Source organism: Trichogramma pretiosum, unplaced genomic scaffold, assembly GCF_000599845.2.
Source record: "Trichogramma pretiosum strain Unisexual culture from Peru unplaced genomic scaffold, Tpre_2.0 scaffold121, whole genome shotgun sequence".
Classification (NCBI taxonomy): domain Eukaryota; kingdom Metazoa; phylum Arthropoda; class Insecta; order Hymenoptera; family Trichogrammatidae; genus Trichogramma; species Trichogramma pretiosum.
In genome coordinates this window covers 165,449-182,141 of record NW_019640829.1, presented here as the reverse complement: position 1 = coordinate 182,141, position 16,693 = coordinate 165,449, and the positions used below count along the sequence as shown (strand labels likewise).

Here is a 16,693-nt window from a genome sequence, read left to right as displayed (position 1 = left end):
AAGTAAGGATCGTCTGATATGTGTTTCAAAAAAAAATTAATAAGCGTAAAAATAGAGAAGTGACATCCTCCGTAGAGGTATATATACAATTGAAGACACTAGTTGGTAAACTAGCTCGCCTTTTGCCTCTATATGACAATTATTTGATTATTTCTATATACTTTCATTACTAATAGTTCATACTAATAGTCTTTTCACGGCACATGTAACATGTCTTATAAAATATATACCGCAACATCAACAATTATTCAAAAATCTTATACAAAACCAAATACGACTTCACACTAGTCACAAATTAGTCGGTCTTAGATCGAAACTAGATTTGTTACTTACTCTTTTATCTTTATATATATCATTATCTACTTTTCTCATGTCTATTGTGTAGTCCTAGTCGAGTCTGTTTTTCATAATATAATATACGTATATCAAATTTTTCACTTGAGCATCTTGTAGACTAGTTTAATTTTTTTTTTAGATTTTTTTATAGAGTACTTTACTAACGATATGATGGATGTAGATTTTTTTCTAGTCTGCTTTGAACTGTCTTGAAGCGAAATTAGACTGTACTTCTATAACATGAATTTCCCTTAATCCAATTCATATAAATTTACATCGCATAGAAAATAGTTTTTAACGATCAACAATGAAAGAACGTGAGATTCTTTCACTGTCGATGAATATTGAAATTAATTTTTTAGCTCAAATAATGACCAATCAGGCATGCTCGTAATGAACAAAATATTTTTTCGAGAATAAAAGTTTTTTTAAATGTTAACATTTTTCAATGGTTATAAATTAATAATCCGATTTATTGATTAATTCGAGTTGAGTTGTTTACTCAGTCGAAATTCTAATAGTTGTTCATAAAGTTAAATGAGCAAGTAATCAGAAATGGTTTTTTTGCCTCTATAGATTCTTTTGCAGGTAAAACACATTTCAGATTGCGTGTCTCATTTTTACAAATATGACTAATGAAAAGTATTTTAATTCATAGAAATAATTATCGAGATGAAAACGTTATTTTATCTTCAATAATATTTTTGTGTGCCATTTGAGCAGCATCCAAATTCAGAATGTACGCTCAAACGACCATCATATATACAGGCTTTGAAAGAGAAAAAAAATTTGGAAAATCAATTGGCCAAGTATCGTGAGATCGTGTTTCTGATTGATCACTTTTAGTGTTACATTCACAACTGCAATCAATGAAATATTATGTGTCGCCGTATTCACTATAACAAACAACTACAAAAAAAAGCACAAAGTCTCGTGTAATCCTTCAAAAACCTGTCTCATTATTATAAAAAGTATATCACAAATTCGAATTATATATTTCAATACGATCGTTAATATCGACACATATATCGATGCATGTTAACGATAAACCAACAAAATTTCGTTCACAAAATTTGCTCATTAACTATGATGAAAACGATCACACTCTGCACTTATCCACCACGACACTTTTTCTGGCATGTGATATATTATTATACATATTGAATATATTTCAACTATTATTGATTAAAATGCAAAAAAAATTGATTCTTAGTGTTTCTGCTCTCGTGCTCCTAATTATAACATCTCCGCCTTTTACTTATTAGCTCTATGTTACTACTTCACTATACTACCTCGCATCAATCAATTTTCTTCTCAATATATTCTCATACTGTCAAAAAAAAAATATTAAATGAAAAAAACGTGTTATAGTTAATTTATATGATAACAAAAATATATTATATAATATCTATAATATAGAATGCCAAAGGAGAAAACACAGAGAGTAGAAAACTAAACAGTTAACAATATGACGAAAGAAGCTCGTCGATAATGGAATACAGTGCAAGAGAAGATACGTGATCCCGGGGAAAAGCCTGTGTATGTGCCAGTGTACATACGGTAAAGTGGATTCTGCCAGCGGCGCGTTTATAAACCGAGCAAAAAGAAATGTTTTCGTTGACACGTGTAAGCAAACGGAAACACAATTTTTTGTTTAAAAATATGGAAAAAAAAAGAAATATCGCGCGGAAAGTTTTTTTTATGATTTGAATGACAAACTTAACTCGAGTGAGAGAAAGACAATGGAGAATCTGACCTGTTTACGGTTGTTGTTTCGATCTGCCATTTCACCGTGGCTACACACTACAGCGCTCGACGTTCTTCGAGGCGCTGCTGGACGTCGCAGCCGTTAATCACACGGGTAATAATCACCATCCGGGCAGCCGCACCAATAGCCTCGACCCGGCGGTACCGGGTCAGGAGCCCAGCAAGGACCACCATCCGCATCATCCGCACCATCCGCATCATGGGCACAGGGGCTCGCGCACCGAAGGCGACGACGACGGGGCGTTCGGGATATTCGCCGCCGCCGAGCAAAGACGCCAGCGAAGTCTCAAGTACGTATGAATTATACCAATCGGGTGTCAGCTACATAGGCTGGCTGCGTGAATTCACGGTGGCCACTACGAGCATCTATTGGCTCTGTCTCCATAAAATAGCACTTCAAAGCGGCGGCAGTGCTACGTTTCACGCATTCGGTTAATAGCGTTTGCAACCAACTACTATACCGGCAATATCCAGTTTCATGGAACTATTGAAAAAGACTCTAATTATTCAGAATTTAGTATTAATTGAAGTTATTGCCATTCTTACAAAGTAAATCTCTGCAAATGGAGCCATCTCTAAAAAGTTAGTTTAGAAAAAATGAAGAATAGATAATGTCGGTATAGCAGTAAGTGGTTGGTAAATTGCAGTCACTGTAGCTGGCCCCTTAAAATTGAACAAATCATAAAGAGCAAAATTGAGACATCTCTGCCTTCTTCCCGTCTGTTTTGTATGCTTCGCAGGAATAAAAAGGTGAACTGGAAGGTGTCACAGCAGTACGATAAGCTAACGAACGGCGCATTAGCCGACGACGGTAGCCACGAACACGAGGGAGGGTTGATGATCGATCACGACGATCGTCACGATGGGCTGGTGGGCGCGTCGCAGGCAGGAAAGGCTAACCGAGCCAAGAGAGAGCGCGGCCCCGAGCTAGAGCCATTGCTGAAAGACACTACCGCTTCGTCGTCCCGGCACTCGATGCGCGACGATTTTCTCTACGACGACGACGACGATCATCGTCGCGATCTCTTGTCGTCCCCCGCGGATCACTACGACAGTCGTTACGATTACGATTCTCATTACGATCGGGCTCGCGAGCAGCAGCGAGCCATGCCGATCGACGCGCGTAACAATTACGATAGTAACGTTTACGGCTTGTATCCGCCGGAGCCTAATTACGTAAGCGGCCACGAGTGCCTCCGCCACAGTGCCTCCAAATTGTATTCGTCGTCCACGTCGCCGCGCCGCGGCGCTGGCCTCGACTCCATGTCCTCCCCTTCACGTCGGCACGAGTACTATCATCATCGTACGGTGCCGTACGATCAACCACCACCACCAACCATTCGCCATCACGATCAATCACAAAACTATTACCGTCCCACATCTCATCAAGATTACGATTTGTACAATAACCGTCATCACAACGATTACCGCCGATCGCGGCGCTCCGCGTCTCATCACGGCTATTACTCTCACGACGAGCAGCAACAGCAGCGTCGCGATCATCATTACAATCATCGTCATGGTAGTAACGATCGGCCACAGTGGGAGGATGGCCGCGAGCCTCGCTCCAGGTCGTATCCCGGCTATCGCGACGAGTACTATTCCTACTACTATCCGGCCGACGATGCCGCGACGCGACGAGCTACTACGACTACGGACCAGGACTACGACGTGGACGAGGCTTACTCGTATCGCTATCAACCACCGCAGCAGCCGACATTGACAAGGGCGGCTTCGCAACAAAATTACTACCATCACCGAGACGACTATTACGTGCGGCCCAGGAGGCCCGCGTCCCATCAGGACTACTACATGGACGACTATTACGAGCAACGGCCCGCGAGGCCGGCCTCGCACCAGGAGCATCGCCGTGATTATTATCACGAGCAGCGGCCGGCCTCGCATCTGGGTTACCGTCACGATCCATACTATCGTGAGCCTCGACAGCATCAGTCGCGCTATCATCAGCATCATCGTAATCACCATCATCGACAACAGCAGGAGCACGACCATCGCCATCGACATCACAAAAACGCCAACAAATATTACTACGACGCTTACGACAACCAAAAAAAATACTATGACAAATACAATCGTCTGCGGCATCGTGATCATCACCATAACCATCGTCATCATCATCAATGTCATCATCATCATCACCATCATCGCAGACCGTCATCGTCGCGTCATCGCCATCATTCCAGCATCTATGCTTCTCGATCCTCGATCCGCCACCGAAAGGTGTCAATTAACTCGGTTCTCAACAACAAAAGTTCCTTCTATATAGTTTTGGTTTGAATTATGATAAATGACCCCACGCCCGCCTGAAAAAAGCATCCCTACAATTAATTGTCACTTTAATTTAGTGATGATTTGACAGCTCTCTGTCGAATTTGGATCTTTGATATTGTTTTGATCACAAGTTTTATAAATAGTTTCTAGCTTGTTGAGGTGTGCTTTCCATTTCCTTGTATCATAGTTACGTTCTTTTTAGTACATATGGTTTACTTTTCGTTCAATAGAGAGTCCAGCATTTTCGAGTTTCATTTTTATATTAAATCAAGATCATCTTGGATTTGGCCCTCATAGAGGGTATCGATTGTTTTCGTCCTTTTATAGATGATTTTTTTCATAATTATTCGTGATTCGTAAATTTTCCTCTTAGATTTAGTTTCCCCATCAAAGGATTAGTCCTTTTAATAGTTGGCAGTCCATTTGGGCCAACAGAATCGATGTCTAGTGGTATTAAAATTTTAACATCGTCTCATTCGAGGTCTTTAGAAAACGATTGATTAGCGACCATTGATAGTCTTAGATCTCAGTTTTACCGGTGAAATTTTTAGACGATCAACGTTCTAGTCTAGTTATAACGGAAACGATTGTATCTTTATCGAGTTGTAATTTTTCGTTGGTTTATTGAAATATATTTAATTACGTGTCCCGGTTATCTTCTGAGACTGTCGGGTAAGTACTTAGAAACTTGAATATGGCTCTACCTCTGGAGGCACTCACAGCAAATCTAACCAATGGTGATGAAAAAGAATCAATCTTGAAAATAGAGGATGAATTATTTTTCGATTTTTTTTCTCCCTCTCTTGCAACTAATAGCATGGGCATGTCACGATTACAACGATTAATAATTTTTATATATATTATACATATATTTGAGCATGCGATGATAATAATATAAAAATGTTACATTCTGCAAGCAACTTTTTTCTCTAACTAGCAAAACAAAATTTCACTTAGAAAACACATCTAACAGCTTCATATTAGATCTTTATAATAATCACATCTTGCCTCTTTTCAAACTCTAACAAATGCTTAAATTAACTCATTCTTGCGTCTCTAACCAAAACTTACAATGATCACTAATATAGCAACTGAATTTTTAGAAAAAGATATTTTGAAAAGTTTTATACAAGCATTAATTCATTAGAACTGCTTTAGATTAGTACTAACTACTAATAATAACACCGAGTGAAGAGCTTGCGCACAATTATTTGAAAAAACCGTAATCTCTACGTTCGAGTCATAAACCTTTATAACTCGTCCGAAGAGCTGATCCATCGACAGAGGCAAAAGGCGTCATTGATCCGATCAAGAAAATTTTTAATGTTACAAAAAAAAGTGAAAGTTTAGGCATTAAATGAATAAAATTACAAAAAAATAAATGAAACGATTAGCATAATGTAAACACAAAATCGTCAATGATTTTGTGGTCATTGGAAACGTTGACGATATTATCATGTTTTGGTCATATAAAATGATCGTTGATCGAAACAGAGTTTGACGCCAATTATAACTAGAATATATCGATCGAGAAAGGCCAATCTGGAATTTTATATCACGAGCCGACCTCTGATATATTTTTTCCTGGATTTGGCATCTGATAATTTAATTGATTTTTTATAAGCAACCTTCGATTCTTGGAACGGTAATTCATTTTTGCCTTCCATTTATTTCTTCGACCAGATGGATTTGCAAGATGTGGGCATCACTGACTCGCGAGCCGGCAGTCTCGAGAGTCTCACGCACGACGGCGAGAGGCTTCATCCGCACCATCAAACCCATCCAACCAGACACTCCAGATCGCCAAGTTTGAGGTAATTTATACTTAATTTTACCTCCTATGGACAACTTGATGGTGATATAAATTCTCCCTTTTTTATTAGATCGCCGTCCCCGAGGCAACACAGGTATGATCATCGAGGAAGTCAATATCACGACGGTTTCAGTGACACCGTCAACAACGTCGTTGAAATGCAAAGGGATGCTCGTTATCCCCATTCACATTTCTTATACAAAAGAAGATACAAGGGTAAGTTATCGAAATTGAGCATCTTAAATAATAATAATAAATATTGTTATCATATAAAATATGATTCGTGATGAAAGAAGACGAATTGAAGAATCTCGCGCTGCAAGTGTTTAGCTCGTACTTGTTGCATTGATTTTTTTTCTCAGAGAAGTTATTAAAATTCAGCTGTATGAAGAAACCTAGGTTAAAGATGTGTTTGTTTGTACACGATAAAATTATGATTTTCAATAGTGTTATTTTTTTGTTCAATAACATTTACAATTTTTGTTTAATTATCAACCCCCGTAGATGGAAAGAATTAAAAAAAACTTGCAGCAAGAGTTTTTAAATTGTTTTTATTGATACTTGAATGTTATTGTTCAATAGATCATTCGCTACCAAAGAAACAAGCTCAATATTTTATCAATTGATGTAATAAGTTTTCTTCGTTCTGTTCTTTTTTATGCGCTACACAGATTATTACGACCACTGCGACTATTACGACGATGGTAAATTCTTTCACCAAAGCATTCTCATTATTATCTCTCTCTCTCTCTCTATCTCTAGATCTCTTACTTTCTGTTTCTCTCTTTTTCTCTTTCAATCCTGTAAATGCAGCTTTTTGCGATTATTTTTCAGATTCTTATTTTTCATTTTCTTTTTCATTTCAATCACAGAACACACTACATTTATAAACCACACAGACATTTGTTGATTCCTATCACAATCATAAATGAGTATAACACCTTTGTTGTTCGTTAAATCGTTAAGATTTTTCAGTTAATGTTAATGGTTTACAAAAAAAAGTAATAATCAAGGTTTAACGTTCGACGCAGACACCAATCATAGACACCCGATTAGTCGCGTATCATCACAGCGACTTGCATCGTGGTAGACATGAAATTTTCCTTTTACCGGAGTTAGTTTGAAATCTTGTAGTGTATGAACAGCACTTGTTAGATAAGATCGTGTGCACATTGTAGAGACAAAAACTTGTAGTAAAATTACAAAAAATGTAGTATAACTTAACGTTAGAAATGCTGAGGGAAATGCTTAACATTAAAAGTGAACTGGTAAGAAAAAAATGATTATTTAAAATGTTTTAAAATAAATTATCACTAATTGGTTTGTTTTTGTCGATTTATCTAATACAATTATGTAATATGAAAATATTAAGCGCATTTCAAATAATAACCACTTTAGGCTTCAACCACCAGATGGCGAATACCTTTATCTGTAAATCTGCAAGTGGCAAAGTTAAAATCATTGAATGAGTCAAAGCACAGCTTTGACCATTGAATAATAAAATTATTTGACTTATAATTATTAAAAAATTACTACTGAAAATATGTTTAACTCATAATTTGTAAGGATTATGTAGTCATAAAAGTCATTAGATAGCAAAAAACAGGGAGCATTATGTGGTCCTAAAATATTGGAAAAAATATTACATCTTTTCTACGTAAATTTCCAGTTCTGATGACTTTAATACGTACAAAAAACTTTTTGTTCGTCAAAAACTATCCTTAAAATGTTAAGCATTTCTATTTAGGAACTTTGAATAATGTTTCTGTTATTATGAGAAAAAACTATATTTTTTGTAATAATCAAAAAGTACTTTTAGACTAGGAGCTGCACGATCCCGATAGTTACGTATAGTAAACAGGTTTTATAGGTAAATTAATTATTACCACACAGACTTCTAAAAATAATACTTATACTAATATAAAACAAAAAACAAAAACAAATTTCATGCTATGAAATTTTGTATGAGCTTTTGCAATTCAGCGCCATATCAAATTATATTTTATGAAAAATTATCTTTTCTGTATAAATATCCAGGAATGACTTTTAGCTAAAGTATTATATTTTTAAAAATTATTTGTAAAAATTAACTTCATACTTCTTAATGACAATTTACTGATACTCCTCGTTCTGATTTATTTCAAGCTAATAATTATTTTGACATATCAATGGCAATGTTTACTTTTTGGTAAAAATTTGGAATAAAAATTAAGAAATTTTCTTTACTACTATTTGCTGTGAATAGTTAAATCACTTATTTTTCTAAAGCCCGCTTTAGTTAATGAAAAAACGCGAAAATTTCTTTGGTAATGCTAAATTCGATCGTCACTATAATTTAGTTACAAGCATTTATTTTGAGGAGTATAGATGTGTCAAAAACAAGTGTTGTAAACATGTGAATTTGGACAAAAATAACTGCAATGACTATCTTCCCAATATAAAATCGATAATCTCTCAAATATTAATTGGCCCTAACTTTTAACCCCTGGAAAGCAGGCCCTTGGAGCGCGTCAACGTCCCCGGCACGCTCGCCCAGTCCGGTGCATCGTATGGATCACATGGACAGCCACAGTCGACGGTACGGAACCACGTCGCTGGACCAACGCTCGCGATCACCGTCCCCGATGACGAGCGGCCGCGGCGGTGGCGGCATCGGTCCCGGCGGACACCATCACTATCTTCATCAGCCGCACCAACACAGCTATCCGGTCCTGGTGACGCGCCGCATAAGCCAAGGACGCAGGCTTCCGCCCACGCCCAGCAAACCGTCGACGCTGCTGCTCAAGACGCCGGCGAACATCAATTTTCCTAAGCTGAGCGCGTCCCCGACACACGGCCCTCTGGCGGTGCAGCAGGGCGTCGTCTTACCACCGACCAATGGACAAATCGGTCCACCAATCTGTCCACTTAGTTTCGAGCAAGCTGTCGCTATGGGTAGAGGAGGCCGTATGCTACCCAGTCCTGTACCAAATGGCTACAAGCCTCAGGTAAGATTCCGAACAACGATCTGTTTTACCGACCATCGGTAAAGATGCGAGATCCTGACTTTATTGCGACTTTTTTCAGTCGAAATCGCGAACGGCGCGCACCAGGCACTCCGACAGTGACGACGACGACTGGTGCTAGCCCCGGTTGCAGTCTGGACCACACTGCCATCAGCGAACACCGGGCAACGTCGAGCCTTTCTCATCAACAGTTTCGCTGTAAATGACAGTAGTCCGCCCAACAATTCATTCGAGAAAATATATAATGTAAATAACCATGCGTGCGCATCTTTTTACACATACACACTAACACATTTAAAAACGGGCGGTTTTCTTGTTGGTAAGAGTGACGATACGGAGAAGCTTCCGATAGATTATTAGTCACGTTTACCAATACGTAAAATTATAAATAACTGTATAGGCTTTGAACTCAGAGGAACAAACTTGTGAAGCTGACAATTTTCATCCTGATTTTGTCCTTCAGAAATATACAGACTATATTTAACGTAGTTGTACTACTCAATAAGTAATGTAAAACTGATAATATAAGATTTATAACAACAGCCGGCTGAATCTATATTTGACGCGTTTCGCTTGACAGCCTGCGCTTATTATCTTAGCATATATGAGAAAATAGTTTTTAAGGAATAAACCTCCGACGAGTTCATTTTTCTATATGCGAATAAAAAAGGGACTAGATTAATGAAAATACGATCCTATAGAACATTTTATTACGAGCACGACCGATTGTACATATTACAAAACACTGAAATGTTTTTTCTTTTTCGTTATCGATATAATTGAAGAGTATAAAACGTGAAATGTTGTTACTATTATCATCGTGTGAATTAATAATATATAAATATACCGAATACACATATTATGATCACATGAAAAGATTAATTATTAGAACTCTTTCATTGTAAAAATTGTGACACTGAACATATAGTCAAGAGATTTTTCGTATTTTTTTCAATCTCGCTATAAATAATTAAGAACATGAACGAATACTTTTCACGTTACAAAAAAAATCATTAACATGCCATATATCTTATGTAATTTACATAAGCAAATTAATATGTATATCATTAAACTCAAGCAAAGTAAATAATAACTCGTTATTACGGTGTCATCCACCTCTTTTTATACGGATTATAATAAAAAAAGGAAATATAAATATAATAAACATTATAAAAAATATATCCCTCTACAGAACTAAAATGCCGAAGAAAGTAAAAAAAACGGATAAAGGAATGAGAATAACTGAATTTTAGCTTTTTAGAAGCCTAGTATGATTGCATGATTAGCGTTGCATTTCTCGCGTTCCTTCCGAACTGCCAAAATTTATTAAACGTCATTCATAAAATATAGAAGACAGTCGATTAAAAATTTACCGTGAATTTTGAAGTGCGTCAAATGCGAACGAGTCCACTGCGTGTGTAGAGATTTAATAGGTAATAAACACTATTCGCAGCCTTTCTACGCGAAAAAAAACATATGAATGAGATTCACTCGATTAAAAAAATTTATTAAGACCCACCTCTCGTGCAAACTTATGAGCATTCCATTTATCATGTCACGAGAAAAGTCTGATTTATTGATAATATTAGCTTACCGTAATATTATCTTATTGTAGATAATATTAGAAATTATCTGAATCGTAAAGTAAAATAATTTATTCTATCACGTAATTAAAAAAATATATAAAAATAAATACGAGGAGTTGCTTACAAATACGTAAATCTGATTATCATTAAAAATATAGGAAAATGAATTGCCTTTCGTCCGTTTTTATGTTGATGACGATCAGTTTTCAGTGTAAAAAACACTTATGAAAAAAAGATAATATTGATAATTGCACATCTTATCCCAGGTGGACAAGTACAACGCAATATTTTACATTATAAATTAATGAAAACAATTTTTTGCGCTATTTGTTAACATTTATCAATAAAAAGAAATTTATTCTTGTGTGTTAAAGATAATGTTTCATGTGGTATAGAATATTTATAATAAAATGTTTGGGTGGAATTTCCCCATTATTTACTACAAAAAAATTTTATTTAAAAGATTGTTTTGAAAAAATATTTAAAAAAATTATTAAACATTTAATGAATATTTATGAATGATATATTTGCTTTGGTTACTATTTTATTTTCATTTTTTATTTTAATTTTCTCGAATCGAAAACTGCCAATAAGTGTGAAATCAATTACTAATAAAAATTATATATTAAGTGCATCAAATTTTAAACATGAATAACGTCAAAATGCTCAGAAATATATTTAACATAACAACTTTTTTGGACTATTTTAAGTTAAATTAAAATTAAAAACGACTACCTTTTACTTAAATCGTTATAAACTCAAACTCTATAAGCCATTTCTAGTTTGTTATTGAATAAAATATTCATAAATAGTAAAAAAAAATCAATGCGAAACTGTTTTTATACTATTAGAACTCATTGAAAATTCACTAACCAATTAAGCAATTAATAAATTGTAAAAGAGACTCGTAAAATGTTCGTGTCACAGTGTGAAAATATACCGCTCTAGGATTCAAATCTTTTAAATTACATCATTAATGTAATATTTCTGTGATAAATATCATAATTTAAATTACAAAAAAATGAAGAAAATTGAATGTTGGAGCAGTGGACTTGATCATGTTCACGCTGAATTATTTATATAGTACATTGTAACCTACATCATCTATATTAAATAGTTATCGAATAAATAGAATTTATAAATTAAACAAAGAAATATATTTAAATTTTATTGTGAGTAATTGAATGTTATTACTACGTGAAAAATTGTATTTGTTATCTCATAATGACTTATTGTTAGGATCACCGTGTATTCAAGTGAATGAGAATATTAAATTACATCTATTATTATTAGAGTCTAAATGTAGGAATACTTCTTAGCATCCTCTCAATTTTCTAGCCAATTTTCATTTCAAGTTATACGTTAACATAAGCTTGATAAAAAAACAACATAATAATAAGTTAAATTAAACGATTAAATAATAACGGCATGAAACACGACCAAATTTTCTGATAGTGATGTCGTAAGAGAAATAAATGTCTAATATGATATAGTTTCATTAAAAATTAAGATCATAGTAAAAAAAAATCGTTTTGATTATTAATTAAAAAATCAGTTGAAATAACTTAATACGATAATAATTCATATTATTTTTTACTATTTTCATTTTGAAAATACAAAACTAGTTACAGTTCTTTTTAACTAATATTGGAAATGCGAAAAGGATGTTTAACATTAAAAATCGAATAAAATAAAAATAAAAAAGTCATTAATAAATGTAAAAAATATAATATTATTTTAAAATGAATGACAAGATATATTATACGTATTCTGTTAAAATGTGTCGCATGGACTTGATGAGCCAGCAACTTGTTATGGCTCAATTTAAAGTTTCATACTTTTACAAAATATAATCGACATCACTTCGATATAATCTATAAAAAAACTTTATCTCAATAATGTAAGATTAAATTTTTTTATCCATCAAAATATTCTCTACCAGTGCTCCTTTGAGTGTGATTAAGATGAGCGTGTGCCTGATAAAGATATTGATTTGTTCAAAAATGAAAATAACACGTTACACTTCTGTAAGAGATTAGATGAGTCGTTGTTTTTCGATTGGAAGGTATAAAATGTTGAAAAAGAGTTAAATATATGTAAACTATACGGTGATGGTTTGTAAAACCTTGTACGCTTGCATTGCCAATAAATGATAAATAATAATTATAAGCTTATACTTTCTGAAAATAAGTAACTATCAATGCCTTTCAAATTTATCGGTTCAAGGACATGATGTAACTATAACTATAATTTTCTTTTTTAATGAAATGATAAAATGACAAAAATATGAAGAAAATTTCGAAATTATTGTGTTAAAAAAAAGCATGTGAAGCTGAATGGTTTTGCAAGACCATAAATATATAATATAATATATTTGCAACACACAACGAAAAGTTGAAATTTCCTCAGATAATGACTGTATGTTCATGTTTATGCGTTGCCCATTCAAAAAAGGCCACATTTTGTATGCATGTAATGATGAGTATAAAAATAATACATAAAATGTTTGCAAAACCCTGCCATACACGACACACGGAACAAGTAATATTTATTTTAGCATTAAGAATGTTAAATATGAATGTTTGGATCATTAGTTCATTGCTATATATAACAGACTTAAATGTGAGAAAAAAATCTCGATGCGAGTATCATCGGAAAAAGCTTATATCAATGACATAAGACATATAGACTATTGGAAAGTTTATGGCAGCCGTTAAGAAAATGAAATCCATTGGTAATGGAATGTTTTGTTGTTATTTTTGATTAAGAATCAAAGTATTCTGGTAAAAAAAAGATTTTTTCATGAAAAACCCTCAGTAAAAATCTGTCATCTTGATCCCGTTATCGATGTAAAGTCATTGTATATTACTTATTAAATGTACATACGAATGTCAAATGATAATGACAACACACATTTTTCTTCATCTCAAACTAATGAAAGATTGTACCTTTATGTACTATACATACTAATAAAATCAATATTAATACGTGAATAAACACTGTACGAAAGATTTAAATTTTAAGTAATGTATAGAAAGATGAAATGATATTTGTTTGTGACGATTATAATCGGAGAAGATATTATGTGAATGTATGAAAGCGTCAATTGAAACACGCATAATCAAGTCATTAATGTTGAAATGTTTTCGAATAATAGATAACACAAAAAAGTAGAAAAAAATCATCATTTTCAGTCATACGGTTGTTAAATTTCAAATTCGTTTTTAATTTTTAGTTTCTGAACATAACATCTTAAAAATCAAACGCGGAACGACGTAAAAATCTTCACATATGTATGCAAGTGTGCAGTGTAAAAGTATAATACGATAAATCGTCATTTTCTTACAATCATGTAATAAACAGAGCTGTAAACAATTTTTTTCGAAATTGTATCAAATACAGACGAAAAAAGCGATTTATTTTTGAGGGGCAATAAAAATCGCACAAATGTACGTAAATGCAACAAAAAAGAAGGAAATAAGTTGCTACAGCTCTGGTTTATTAAAATTTACATGTACATGTATTCTAATGAGTTTGTGCGTGTTGGCGATGGCAACTCAATTGATGCATCACATTGAGAAAATAAAATTTTCAAGTATAAACGCAGTATGGGTCATGATTACCGAAGAAAATCTTATAAATATATACATAATTATAAATATAATTATAAATCGAAAAAAAAGATTATAAATACAAAAACTTAGTTAAATTTGCAAAACCTAGCATGTATTATCGTCGCTTCAAAATGCCCAATCATTACTCGCATTATTATACAAACAAACAAAAAATAAACAATTTCAAGTTCATTCTTTTTTTAAGAAGAAAAATAAACAATGTATGAAAAAAATCAAACAAAAGTATGTTCTTAATAAGTTTTTCATTCCCGATTCCTTCATTTAACCCAACCCAAAGTTTCTAAGACATAAAAGAGTTATTAAAATTGGACATATACTAATGAAAAATGTAACTTTTTTCAATATTTTATGACCATACGGCGCTTCATTTTTTTCTATTCAATAACCATTTTTAAACTTTAGAAAAGTCATTAGGCCGTTATCTTTGTCGTAAATTTTTACCAGGAAAGAAGTACAAGTGTATCAAACGAATAAGAAATAAAAAAAATCAGAACAATTTTTGAGAATTTTATTTCGATATTATAATGCTCTTTAGTAAATACAATGTGTAATTCATTTTGGTATACCTTCGTATTATGTAAACACCGTACTTTTTTTCTTAAACCATCACGGTGACCAATGATATAATTTTTTTCTAAATATATTATAATATAATATAATGTTGCATAAAACGTCGATTCAATATCCTTATCACATACGTATACGATTATTAATAAAAAAGGCTATATCAGCGGTATACCATAGAAAGATTGACTACATTGCACATCGTCGTATGTCATTTCTAGTTTACAAATCTTTTTTTCCTTAAAAATCGAGTGAAACACGCTAACGAAAAGAATATTCCGTTCTCGCATTATTTAGTTTAGAAGTGATTGCAGATTTTTTATCTTAAAAAAATCTCTGCTGCAAATACATATTGTTACATTTTTTTTTGTCATCTTATTTTCGTTTAAAAGGTTCGTTAGAGCCGCTTAGTGTATATTATATCATAAGGAACGGCCGTAGAATGATGCCGCTTCACAAGCGATCACATTCGCGGACGATCTTTTTCGTATACAATAACTGTGTGCCCTTTTCGTATACAAAGCTGTGCTTCGACGCACTTGTACTTATCGCTATAACATCAACGCCCCACGGTCAAATCTAAGTTCATTTTGTATAATTACAGTCTTACTCGAAATGTAAAATCATTAAGCAAACTTACATCTGTTAAAAAAGCTCAATATAAAATAGTCGTCGACTTAATTGTAAATCTATTTGCGTTGAATTATTTTTAATTTTTATAACAACCAACTGAAAACGATCTTGTCAATAACAGCGTTTGCAAGCTTCTATTTAATATGAAGTTCAATTTTTTTCGTACTTATAAGGAATGGATACAAATTGTTTCGTATAGACAATCACGATAAGTAAGTAAAATTCATAATAATCACAAATTCTATAATAATCCATGCAAGTAACAGCAAATTATTCGAACCAGCATAAAAATTCTAAATTATGTTTTTAAATTTATTTATTTGTATACATATATTTTTTGTTTGAAAATCGTATACTTTTATGGTATCGCCAGTTTCTCGTTCTAATTATCTTTTAAATTTTTAGTATTATCGGTTCTCTTACGCTAATTTTCACTTTATACCGTACAAGTAATTTCTTTGCGAGCAAAATCTCGCATGCAGATAAACCAAAATTAGGAATTAATTCAATACCTTTCAGCGTAGAGATATATGTACTGTGTACATATATAAATTCGTACATACATATGTGTATAAAGTTATGAACATTTTTAATTAGGTAAGAGTAAGATTAAAAAACAGTTTTTTCGTATACGTTCTTTCTCGATCCTTCTCCTTTTATCCAATTTCCAATGCACTTCATATGTACATAATAAATTTACTATTTGATTATTATTTTTTTATTTTTTTATTTAAAATTGCTCGCTTTTCTTTGGTAACAAGCAAGAGTTGATAATTTAAAAAAATTCGCCTGTGCTAGTTTCAGTGAAATCGAAGGATTCGAGAATATTTAAAGATTAATTAAATATAACTGTTTATAGTTCTATATTCTATGTAGTTCCAGGCCCTTTTATCAAAATTTTAATTTTAATACCTTACATTTATTTAGATATTCTCAATTTACTTTTCAAATTTATCGCTTTTTTATCAACGATTAAAATTTAAGATCACGAATGGTAAGGTGATCAAATTGCACGAGCGCAAATTTCAATTTTTTATTTTCAAGAGCAGTTGTTTTTTGTGT

General features: G+C 33.2%; 1 protein-coding gene across 17 annotated transcripts in view; it reads left to right on the top strand.

Annotated features, from left to right (window-relative positions):
• LOC106650160 (voltage-dependent calcium channel type A subunit alpha-1) overlaps nt 1-12,369 on the top strand; it is a 138,728-nt gene extending 126,359 nt beyond the window's left edge. For 9 of the 17 annotated variants that reach the window (XM_023463390.1, XM_023463397.1, XM_023463391.1 and 6 more), the window contains 2 exons: nt 2,146-2,393; nt 2,844-5,265. In XM_023463390.1, the coding sequence (XP_023319158.1) occupies nt 2,146-2,393; nt 2,844-4,401 (1,806 nt within the window). In that variant the 3' untranslated portion in view covers nt 4,402-5,265. Of the gene's footprint in view, nt 1-1,755; nt 2,394-2,843; nt 5,266-6,078; nt 6,210-6,278; nt 6,425-6,879; nt 6,913-8,701; nt 9,196-9,274 lie in introns of those variants that run through there. The other 8 variants (XM_023463404.1, XM_023463405.1, XM_023463402.1 and 5 more) reach the window with 6 other exon arrangements.
• The last annotated feature ends 4,324 nt before the right edge of the window (nt 12,370-16,693 follow it).